The 12,495-nt window shown below is 39.1% G+C and overlaps 1 protein-coding gene across 5 annotated transcripts in view; it reads right to left on the bottom strand.

Moving 5' to 3' along the window:
- LOC128691603 (sec1 family domain-containing protein 2-like) overlaps window positions 1-12,495 on the bottom strand; it is a gene marked incomplete at its 3' end in the record, with an annotated part of 115,605 nt that overhangs the window by 31,942 nt on the left and 71,168 nt on the right. For 4 of the 5 annotated variants that reach the window (XM_070098481.1, XM_070098482.1, XM_070098480.1 and 1 more), the window contains 1 exon segment: window positions 2,411-2,579. In XM_070098481.1, the coding sequence (XP_069954582.1) occupies window positions 2,411-2,579 (169 nt within the window). 5 annotated transcript variants of the gene reach the window in all.

Here is a 12,495-nt window from a genome sequence, read left to right as displayed (position 1 = left end):
AGGTGGCAATAATCAACATTTGAAATGCTCAGAGTGTATTTTTCACATATTATTATTCTTAATCTAAAGAAAAAACTGAAGGTATTATAATGAATTACAGTATTATATTTATGTGAAGCACCAAACCTATGTGGGTCATTCAGCATAATAAGTTGAAGAATTGGGACACTTATGCAACATATGGGACTCTTTATTGAAGAAACGTTTCACTACACAGTGGCTTCATTGGTCCAATACAAAGCAGAAATGGGTAAGGAGAGGAGGAGATTGAGGTAATAAGTCCCTCAGCCTGGAATCAATGTGTTCAGTCTATCACTCTTGTAGGAAGTACAGCATAGAGCCAGAGAGGTGGCTTATATACTGCAGTCAGGTGAGTTGAAGCAAGAGGAGGCAGGATCAAAGTGGGACCTTCCACTAGTGTAAGTAGGTCGTCGTCCAAAGGTTGGACAAGCGTCGAAGAAGTCTTTGTACCAAGATCCCATGATGGTGCAGTGTCTGACAGATGTGATGAATGGTTTTGAAAACCGACAAGTTGAAGAATTGAGACACTTATGCAATATGCTTACAGAAAATATCTACCTGGATGAGGACTAACAAACTTACACTAAACATTGACAAAACCTACTTCATTCAGTTTGGTAACAGAGCTACAGATGTCCCTCTTAACATAATGATAAACGGATCACCTATCACAAAGCTAACAGAGGGAAAATTCTTAGGAATCCACCTTGATAATAGACTCAAATTTCATACACATATACAACAAATTTCTAAGAAAATTTCCAAGACTGTAGGCATACTATCGAAGATACGGTACTATGTTCCACAGTCAGCCCTCCTGGCCCTATATCACTCTCTTATTTACCCCTATCTCACCTATGGAATTTGTGCATGGGGCTCAACAACAATTAACCATCTCAGACCACTAATTACCCAACAAAAGGCTGCAGTTAGAATGATAACAAATTCTCACTACAGGCAGCACACTCCACCAATATTCAATACACTCAACCTACTCACCATGCAAAACATCCATACTTATTACTGCACCTATTACATACATAGAACACTTAACTCTGATATTAACCCTCCCCTCAAACATCTCCTTGCCAACCTCAACAGAACACATGACCATAACACAAGGCACAGATCACTCTTTGACGTTCCTCGTGTTCATCTCACACTATGCAAAAACTCAATGCACATAAAAGGCCCTAAAATCTGGAATTCATTACCTGTAAATATAAAAGAAACACTACCTGTTTATAAATTCAAGTCTCTACTCAAAGATCACTTACTCACCCAAAACCAAATAAATACTGAATAACTGAACCTTATAAATTGTATATCTTAAATGTTTCTCACAATTATATCACATAAATGTTAAACCTAAAACCGAATCTAACTTTATTATTTTTTAAATACACTACCTAACAGAATCCTTCATATGACCTGTCTTTGTAATACTCACTTGTGCTTTATAGTAATCTGTTTACATTAATGTTTTATCACTGACTTCATCTTTGCTTAGTTAATCTTAAGTTAATTTTAAGCCAGCCCGTAATGCTATGCATAGTATAAGTGGCTTTGGCATACTGCTCTTATCTGTATTTTTTTTTTTGTACCTCTGTATGTGTGCACAAATTTATAATAAATAAATAAATAAATAAATGTGGGAATCTTTACTGAAGAAACGTATTGCCACACAGTGGCTTCATCAGTCCAATACAAAGTAGAAATGGGTAAGGAGAGGAGGAGAATGAGGCAATCAGTCCCACAGCCTAGAATCAATGTGTTCAGTCCATCACCCTTGTAGGAAGTACAGCATAGGGACAGAGAGGTGGCTTACATACTGCAGTCAGGCGAGTCGAAGCAGGAGGAGGCGGGATCAGTGGGACCTTCCACTAGTGTAAGTAGGTTGTCGTCCAAAGGTTGGACAAGCGTTGAAGAAGTCTTTGTACCAAGATCCCACTGTAATCCTGCCTCCTCCTGCTTTGACTCGCTTGACTGCAGTATGTAAGCCACCTCTCTGGCTCTATGCTGTACTTCCTACAAGGGTAATGGACTGAACACATTGATTCCAGGCTGAGGGACTGATTACCTCAATCTCCTCCTCTCCTTACCCATTTCTACTTTGTATTGGACTGATAAAGCCACTGTGTGGCAAAACGTTTCTTCAATAAAAATTCCCATATGTTGCATAAGTGTCTCAATTCTTCAACTTGATTTTCAAAACCATTCATCACAGCATAATAAGTGATGCAGGTTCAATCCTCCATCTGTTAAACATTAGATGGACCAAAAATGGTAAATATAAATTATTTTTAACTTGATACTCAAAACTAAAACCTGCATCTAAATATTAAAGATTTTAAAGTCATTACAGTAATTGTAATGCAAATCTACTCACGGATGAACCTTGCATAGAGGGGCCATGCTTACTGCTGAATCCAGCTGATGATCATAGAGTCGTGGCAGGAGAGACAATATCCGTCCCATTAGAGGCTCGGCTCTATGACTGGAAGCAACTACTAAATCCAAAGTCCGGTCAATCAACACCAGTGATACTTTGTTAGATGCTGTCTGCAAATGGTGAAGACAAAATTTAAGTACATTTATCATATAGCACCTTCTGCAAGACATAACAGTATTATTTACCATAGAAGTGAGGGGCCTTATTGAGGAAATGAGATACATATGGTGCCCAAGTTCTTGCAATGAAGCACATATGGGAGCAGTACTTATAGTAATACAAGGTAAAGAAGGAAATAAATGGTATAAAATACCGACACAATTGAAATATAAATACACATGCAGTATAATGTGATCATTTATTGACGACGTTTCGCCCACTGTGTGGGCAAAATGTTGTCAACAAAGGATCACATTATACTGCATATGTGTTTACATTTCCACAAGGTAAAGAAGCTGCTTGTTACATTCATAGATATTACATTTATAGAGATGGAAAAGGTATATGTATCATGTTTAAAGAAGAGGGTTGGAAGAGATAATGCTGTTTGTTGTTGACAGTGCTACTGAGAGGAAGACGAAAAATTGCAATGATAAGTATAGGAATTTGCAAGGGTGTGTAAAAAAAAATTGGAAGTGCAGAAAAGAGCAGGGTAAGTAAAATAAGTAGAAATACAGTACAGGTCTCCCTCAACATTCGCGAGGGTTAGGGGATCAAGAGCCTCGCCAATGTTGAAAAACCGTGAATGTTTGGTGCCCCAATATATTGTAGGGAAATATATTAGAATACTGCTTCCTTAACTTGTTGAACCATGAATAATCATAAAATACATGAAAACGTCGTAAATTGTACTAAATATATACATGTTATGCTTTAATAACGTATGTTATTTAATAACATGTATGTTAATAACATGTATGTTATTAAATACCACGGACTCCAGCACTGCCTCCACCAATGCCTCCACCACTGCGAGTCCCTACTACCCTCCCTCCGACCCCCGCAACTGGCAGCCAGCCCTCCCACCACTCAGTGTGGTGAGTGTTTTGTTTGTTCATTATTTGCTATTAAACTACAGTATAAATAATGTAAACCCATTCATGACTGCATATTGGAATGGCTATTAGGAAAGATATTAGACGGTGACATCATGTGTTGACTCTTGAACACAGCAAAGAATCGAACATTTCTGCTATTGCTAATAATAACAACAGTAATAATAATAATAATAATAATAAATAAAGGTAGTAGGTTGGTAGACAGCAACCACCCAGGGAAGTACTACCGTCCTGCCAGATGACTGTGAAACAGAAACCTGTAACTGTTTTGCATGATGGTAGGATTGCTGGTTTCTTTTTCTGTCTCATAAACACGCTAGATAACAGGGATATCTTGCTACTCCTACTAACACTTTGGTCACACTTCACAGACACGCACATGCATATATATATACATACATCTAGGTTTTTCTCCTTTTTCTAAATAGTTCTTGTTCTTCTTTATTTCTTCTATTGTCCATGGGGAAGTGGAAAAGAATCTTTCCTCCGTAAGCCATGCGTGTCGTATGAGGCGACTAAAATGCCGGGAGCAATGGGCTAGTAACCCCTTCTCCTGTAGACACTTACTAAAAAAGAGAAGAAGAAAAACTTTATAAAACTGGGATGCTTAAATGTGCGTGGATGTAGTGCGGATGACAAGAAACAGATGATTGCTGATGTTATGAATGAAAAGAAGTTGGATGTCCTGGCCCTAAGCGAAACAAAGCTGAAGGGGGTAGGAGAGTTTCAGTGGGGGGAAATAAATGGGATTAAATCTGGAGTATCTGAGAGAGTTAGAGCAAAGGAAGGGGTAGCAGTAATGTTAAATGATCAGTTATGGAAGGAGAAAAGAGAATATGAATGTGTAAATTCAAGAATTATGTGGATTAAAGTAAAGGTTGGATGCGAGAAGTGGGTCATAATAAGCGTGTATGCACCTGGAGAAGAGAGGAATGCAGAGGAGAGAGAGAGATTTTGGGAGATGTTAAGTGAATGTATAGGAGCCTTTGAACCAAGTGAGAGAGTAATTGTGGTAGGGGACCTGAATGCTAAAGTAGGAGAAACTTTTAGAGAGGGTGTGGTAGGTAAGTTTGGGGTGCCAGGTGTAAATGATAATGGGAGCCCTTTGATTGAACTTTGTATAGAAAGGGGTTTAGTTATAGGTAATACATATTTTAAGAAAAAGAGGATAAATAAGTATACAAGATATGATGTAGGGCGAAATGACAGTAGTTTGTTGGATTATGTATTGGTAGATAAAAGACTGTTGAGTAGACTTCAGGATGTACATGTTTATAGAGGGGCCACAGATATATCAGATCACTTTCTAGTTGTAGCTACACTGAGAGTAAAAGGTAGATGGGATACAAGGAGAATAGAAGCATCAGGGAAGAGAGAGGTGAAGGTTTATAAACTAAAAGAGGAGGCAGTTAGGGAAAGATATAAACAGCTATTGGAGGATAGATGGGCTAATGAGAGCATAGGCAATGGGGTCGAAGAGGTATGGGGTAGGTTTAAAAATGTAGTGTTAAAGTGTTCAGCAGAAGTTTGTGGTTACAGGAAAGTGGGTGCGGGAGGGAAGAGGAGTGATTGGTGGAATGATGATGTAAAGAGAGTAGTAAGGGAGAAAAAGTTAGCATATGAGAAGTTTTTACAAAGTAGAAGTGATGCAAGGAGGGAAGAGTATATGGAGAAAAAGAGAGAGGTTAAGAGAGTGGTGAAGCAATGTAAAAAGAGAGCAAATGAGAGAGTGGGTGAGATGTTATCAACAAATTTTGTTGAAAATAAGAAAAAGTTTTGGAGTGAGATTAACAAGTTAAGAAAGCCTAGAGAACAAATGGATTTGTCAGTTAAAAATAGGAGAGGAGAGTTATTAAATGGAGAGTTAGAGGTATTGGGAAGATGGAGGGAATATTTTGAGGAATTGTTAAATGTTGATGAAGATAGGGAAGCTGTGATTTCGTGTATAGGGCAAGGAGGAATAACATCTTGTAGGAGTGAGGAAGAGCCAGTTGTGAGTGTGGGGGAAGTTCGTGAGGCAGTAGGTAAAATGAAAGGGGGTAAGGCAGCCGGGATTGATGGGATAAAGATAGAAATGTTAAAAGCAGGTGGGGATATAGTTTTGGAGTTGTTGGTGCAATTATTTAATAAATGTATGGAAGAGGGTAAGGTACCTAGGGATTGGCAGAGAGCATGCATAGTTCCTTTGTATAAAGGCAAAGGGGATAAAAGAGAGTGCAAAAATTATAGGGGGATAAGTCTGCTGAGTATACCTGGTAAAGTGTATGGTAGAGTTATTATTGAAAGAATTAAGAGTAAGACGGAGAATAGGACAGCAGATGAACAAGGAGGCTTTAGGAAAGGTAGGGGGTGTGTGGACCAGGTGTTTACAGTGAAACATATAAGTGAACAGTATTTAGATAAGGCTAAAGAGGTCTTTGTGGCATTTATGGATTTGGAAAAGGCGTATGACAGGGTGGATAGGGGGGCAATGTGGCAGATGTTGCAAGTGTATGGTGTAGGAGGTAGGTTACTGAAAGCAGTGAAGAGTTTTTACGAGGATAGTGAGGCTCAAGTTAGAGTATGTAGGAAAGAGGGAAATTTTTTCCCAGTAAAAGTAGGCCTTAGACAAGGATGTGTGATGTCACCGTGGTTGTTTAATATATTTATAGATGGGGTTGTAAGAGAAGTAAATGCGAGGGTCTTGGCAAGAGGCGTGGAGTTAAAAGATAAAGAATCACACACAAAGTGGGAGTTGTCACAGCTGCTCTTTGCTGATGACACTGTGCTCTTGGGAGATTCTGAAGAGAAGTTGCAGAGATTGGTGGATGAATTTGGTAGGGTGTGCAAAAGAAGAAAATTAAAGGTGAATACAGGAAAGAGTAAGGTTATGAGGATAACAAAAAGATTAGGTGATGAAAGATTGAATATCAGATTGGAGGGAGAGAGTATGGAGGAGGTGAATGTATTCAGATATTTGGGAGTGGACGTGTCAGCGGATGGGTCTATGAAAGATGAGGTGAATCATAGAATTGATGAGTGAAAAAGAGTGAGTGGTGCACTTAGGAGTCTGTGGAGACAAAGAACTTTGTCCTTGGAGGCAAAGAGGGGAATGTATGAGAGTATAGTTTTACCAACGCTCTTATATGGGTGTGAAGCATGGGTGATGAATGTTGCAGCGAGGAGAAGGCTGGAGGCAGTGGAGATGTCATGTCTGAGGGCAATGTGTGGTGTGAATATAATGCAGAGAATTCGTAGTTTGGAAGTTAGGAGGAGGTGCGGGATTACCAAAACTGTTGTCCAGAGGGCTGAGGAAGGGTTGTTGAGGTGGTTCGGACATGTAGAGAGAATGGAGCGAAACAGAATAACTTCAAGAGTGTATCAGTCTGTAGTGGAAGGAAGGCGGGGTAGGGGTCGGCCTAGGAAAGGTTGGAGGGAGGGGGTAAAGGAGGTTTTGTGTGCGAGGGGCTTGGACTTCCAGCAGGTATGCATGAGCATGTTTGATAGAAGTGAATGGAGACAAATGGTTTTTAATACTTGACGTGCTGTTGGAGTGTGAGCAAAGTAACATTTATGAAGGGGTTCAGGGAAACCGGCAGGCCGGACTTGAGTCCTGGAGATGGGAAGTACAGTGCCTGCACTCTGAAGGAGAGGTGTTAATGTTGCAGTTTAAAAACTGTAGTGTAAAGCACCCCTCTGGCAAGACAGTGATGGAGTGAATGATGGTGAAAGTTTTTCTTTTTCGGGCCACCCTGCCTTGGTGGGAATCGGCCAGTGTGATAATAATAATAAAAAAAAAAATAATAATAATAATAATAATAATAATAAATACGATATAATTGAAGAAGGAAATTGTACAAAAATACGAGGGAGTGGTTGACACATCGTCAGTGTGACTTTGTTTATGCTGGAGTGAACATTAGTCTCCCTGCTCTTCCAAACATTTCACAATAATTCAGTGGTTGAGGCAGTGGTATTTAATAACATATATGTTATAAATAATAATAGTACATGTTATTATTAATAACATGTATTATTATTAACATGTATGTATTTAATAACATATATGTTATAAATAATATTAGTACATATTATTAATAACATGTATTATTAACATGTATTATAGGTAGTAGGTTGGTAGACAGCAACCACCCAGGGAGGTACTACCATCCTGCCAAGTGAGTGTAAAGCAAAAGCCTGTGATTGTTTTACATGATGGTAGGATTGCTGATGTCTTTTGTCTGTCTCATAAATATGCAAGATTACAGGTATGTCTTGCTACTTCTACTTACACTTAGGTCACACTACACATACATGTACACATTTATTTATACACACTCACCTGAGTTTTCTTTGATTTTATCATAATAGTTCTTGGTCTTATTAATTTTCCTTTTATATCCATGGGGAAGTGGAATAAGAATCTTTCCTCCGTAAGCCATGTGTGTTGTAAAAGTCAACTAAAATGCTGGGAACAATGGGCTAGTAACCCCTTTTCCTGTAAAGATTACTAAAAAGAATAAGAAGAAGAAAATTGTCAAAGTGGGAAGTCTGAATGTGCGTGGATGTTGTGCAGATGATAAGAAAGAGATGATTGTGGATGTTATGAATGAGAAGAAGCTGGATGTCCTGGCTTTAAGTGAAACAAAGCTGAAGGGGGTGGGAGAGTTTCAGTGGAGAGGAATACATGGGATTAGGTCAGGGGTTTCAAATAGAGTTAGAGCTAAAGAAGGAGTAGCAATAATGTTGAAGGATAAGCTATGGCAGGAAAAGAGGGACTATAAATGTATTAATTCAAGGATTATGTGGAGTAAAATAAAGATTGGATGTGAAAAGTGGGTTATAATAAGCGTGTATGCACCTGGAGAAGAGAGAAGTGTAGAGGAGAGAGAGAGATTTTGGGAAATGTTGAGTGAATGCGTGGGGAGTTTTGAATCAAGTGTGAGAGTAATGGTGGTTGGGGATTTCAATGCTAAAGTGGGTAAAAATGTTATGGAGGGAGTAGTAGGTAAATTTGAGGTGCTAGGGGTAAATGTAAATGGGGAGCCTTTAATTGAGCTATGTGTAGAAAGAAATTTGGTAATAAGTAATACATATTTTATGAAAAAGAGGATAAATAAATATACAAGGTATGATGTAGCACGTAATGAAAGTAGTTTATTAGATTATGTATTGGTGGATAAAAGGTTGATGGGTAGGCTCCAGGATGTACATGTTTATAGAGGGGCAACTGATATATCGGATCATTATTTAGTTGTAGCTACAGTTAGAGTAAGAGGTAGATGGGAAAAGAGGAAGGTGGCAACAACAAGTAAGAGGGAGGTGAAAGTGTATAAACTAAGGGAGGAGGAAGTTCGGGTGAGATATAAGCGACTATTGGCAGAAAGGTGGGCTAGTGCAAAGATGAGTAGTGGGGGGGCTTGAAGAGGGTTGGAATAGTTTTAAAAATGCAGTATTAGAATGTGGGGCAGAAGTTTGTGGTTATAGGAGGGTGGGGGCAGGAGGAAAGAGGAGTGATTGGTGGAATGATGAAGTAAAGGGTGTGATAAAAGAGAAAAAGGTAGCTTATGAGCGGTTTTTACAAAGCAGAAGTGTTATAAGAAGAGCAGAGTATATGGAGAGTAAAATAAAGGTAAAGAGAGTGGTGAGAGAGTGCGAAAGGAGAGCAGATGATAGAGTGGGAGAGGCACTGTCAAGAAATTTTAATGAAAATAAGAAAAAATTTTGGAGTGAGTTAAACAAGTTAAGAAAGCCTAGGGAAAATATGGATTTGTCAGTTAAAAACAGAGTAGGGGAGTTAGTAGATGGGGAGATGGAGGTATTAGGTAGATGGCGAGAATATTTTGAGGAACTTTTAAATGTTAATGAAGAAACAGAGGCAGTAATTTCATGCACTGGTCAGGGAGGTATACCATCTTTTAGGAGTGAAGAAGAGCAGAATGTAAGTGTGGGGGAGGTACGTGAAGCATTACGTAAAATGAAAGGGGGTAAAGCAGCTGGAACTGATGGGATCATGACAGAAATGTTAAAAGCAGGGGGGGATATAGTGTTGGAGTGGTTGGTACTTTTGTTTAATAAATGTATGAAAGAGGGGAAGGTACCTATGGATTGGCGGAGAGCATGTATAGTCCCTTTATATAAAGGGAAAGGGGACAAAAGAGACTGTAAAAATTATAGAGGAATAAGCTTACTGAGTATACCAGGAAAAGTGTACGGTAGGGTTATAATTGAAAGAATTAGAGCTAAGACAGAATGTAGGATTGCGGATGAGCAAGGAGGTTTCAGAGTGGGTAGGGGATGTGTAGATCAAGTGTTTACATTGAAGCATATATGTGAACAGTATTTAGATAAAGGTAGGGAAGTTTTTATTGCATTTATGGATTTAGAAAAGGCATATGATAGAGTGGATAGAGGAGCAATGTGGCAGATGTTGCAAGTATATGGAATAGGTGGTAAGTTATTAAATGCTGTAAAGAGTTTTTATGAGGATAGTGAGGCTCAGGTTAGGGTGTGTAGAAGAGAGGGAGACTACTTCCCGGTAAAAGTAGGTCTTAGACAGGGATGTGTAATGTCACCATGGTTGTTTAATATATTTATAGATGGGGTTGTAAAGGAAGTAAATGCTAGGGTGTTCGGGAGAGGGGTGGGATTAAATTTTGGGGAATCAAATTCAAAATGGGAATTGACACAGTTACTTTTTGCTGATGATACTGTGCTTATGGGAGATTCTAAAGAAAAATTGCAAAGGTTAGTGGATGAGTTTGGTAATGTGTGTAAAGGTAGAAAGTTGAAAGTGAACATAGAAAAGAGTAAGGTGATGAGGGTTTCAAATGATTTAGATAAAGAAAAATTGGATATCAAATTGGGGAGGAGGAGTATGGAAGAAGTGAATGTTTTCAGATACTTGGGAGTTGACGTGTCGGCGGATGGATTTATGAAGGATGAGGTTAATCATAGAATTGATGAGGGAAAAAAGGTGAGTGGTGCGTTGAGGTATATGTGGAGTCAAAAAACGTTATCTATGGAGGCAAAGAAGGGAATGTATGAAAGTATAGTAGTACCAACACTCTTATATGGGTGTGAAGCTTGGGTGGTAAATGCAGCAGCGAGGAGACGGTTGGAGGCAGTGGAGATGTCCTGTTTAAGGGCAATGTGTGGTGTAAATATTATGCAGAAAATTCGGAGTGTGGAAATTAGGAGAAGGTGTGGAGTTAATAAAAGTATTAGTCAGAGGGCAGAAGAGGGGTTGTTGAAGTGGTTTGGTCATTTAGAGAGAATGGATCAAAGTAGAATGACATGGAAAGCATATAAATCTATAGGGGAAGGAAGGCGGGGTAGGGGTCGTCCTCGAAAGGGTTGAAGAGAGGGGGTAAAGGAGGTTTTGTGGGCAAGGGGCTTGAGCGTGCGTGAGCGTGTTAGATAGGAGTGAATGGAGACGAATGGTACTTGGGACCTGACGATCTGTTGGAGTTTGAGCAGGGTAATATTTAGTGAAGGGATTCAGGGAAACCGGTTATTTTCATATAGTCGGACTTGAGTCCTGGAAATGGGAAGTACAATGCCTGCACTTTAAAGGAGGGGTTTGGGATATTGGCAGTTTGGAGGGATATGTTGTGTATCTTTATATGTGCATGCTTCTAGACTGTTGTATCCTGAGCACCTCTGCAAAAACAGTGATAATGTGCGAGTGTGGTGAAAGTGTTGAATGATGATGAAAGTATTTTCTTTTTGGGGATTTTCTTTCTTTTTTTTGGGTCACCCTGCCTCGGTGGGAGACGGCCGACTTGTTGAAAAAAAAAAAAATGTATTATTATTAACATGTATGGTATTAAATACCATTGCCTCAATCACTGCCTCTACCACTCCAGTCACACTCAATCTACAAGCACCAAACACAATGAATTATTGTGAAATGTTTGGAAGAGCAGGGAGACTAATGTTTACTCCAGCATAAACAAAGTCACACTGACAATGTGTCAACCACTCCCTCGTATTTTTGTACAATTTCCTTCTTCAATTATATCATATTTATTATTATTATTATTATTATTATTATTATTATTACTATTGTTATTATTAGCTGTAGCAGAAGTGTTTAATTCTTTGCAGTGTTCAAGAGTAAACACATGATGTCACCGTCTAATATCTTTCCTAATAGCCATTCCAATGTGCAGTCATGAATGGGTTTACATTATTTATACTGTAGTTTAATAGCAAAAAATGAACAAACAAAACACTCACCACACTGAGTGGTGGGAGGGCTGGCTGCCAGTTGTGGGGGTCGGAGGGAGGGTAGTAGGGACTCGCAGGTGGCGGGAAACTTAAATATGATTTGGCAGCTGGGAATTTGGTGGCTGGGAATTTGGCGGTTGGGAATTCGCGAATGTGTGAAGCCCGTGAAAGTTGAAAACGTGAATGTTGAGGGAGACCTGTATAGAGAAAGAAAGTTCAGAGTTCAGGTTGGAAAGAGTATATGGAATGTACAGGTCTCCCTCAACATTCGCAAGGGTTAGGGGATCAAGAGCCTCGTGAATGTTGAAAAATCGCAAATGTTTGGTGCCCCAATATATTGTAGGGAAATCTAATAAATACTGCTTCCTTAACCTATTGAACCACGAACAATCATAAAACACATTAGAACATCATAAAATATACGGATGTATTGTATATACATACATGCTCCTCCCATTCATATATTTGTCCAATCTCTTTTTAAAGCTACCCAAGATCCAATCGAAGCTAAAATCTTGGGTAGTTTCAAATTTAGGTTGGATAAATACACCAGTGAGAGGGGTGAGACTTGCACATGAGTAAATAGAATTATCAAAGCTTATTGCTTGGGTAGCATTTATTCTGTTATTGGGTTGGATTGTGAAGGACCTGCCAAGTAGAGGCCAACAGGCCTACTGCAGTGTTCCTCCTTTCTTATGTTCTTATTGTTAGGGTAGCATTGAAAATTGGGGTGGGCAAATATTCTTCTAGTGG

Source organism: Cherax quadricarinatus, chromosome 62, assembly GCF_038502225.1.
Source record: "Cherax quadricarinatus isolate ZL_2023a chromosome 62, ASM3850222v1, whole genome shotgun sequence".
Classification (NCBI taxonomy): Eukaryota; Metazoa; Arthropoda; class Malacostraca; order Decapoda; family Parastacidae; genus Cherax; species Cherax quadricarinatus.
Note: the sequence above shows the minus strand (reverse complement) of the source record. Positions and strands in the feature narration are given on the sequence as shown.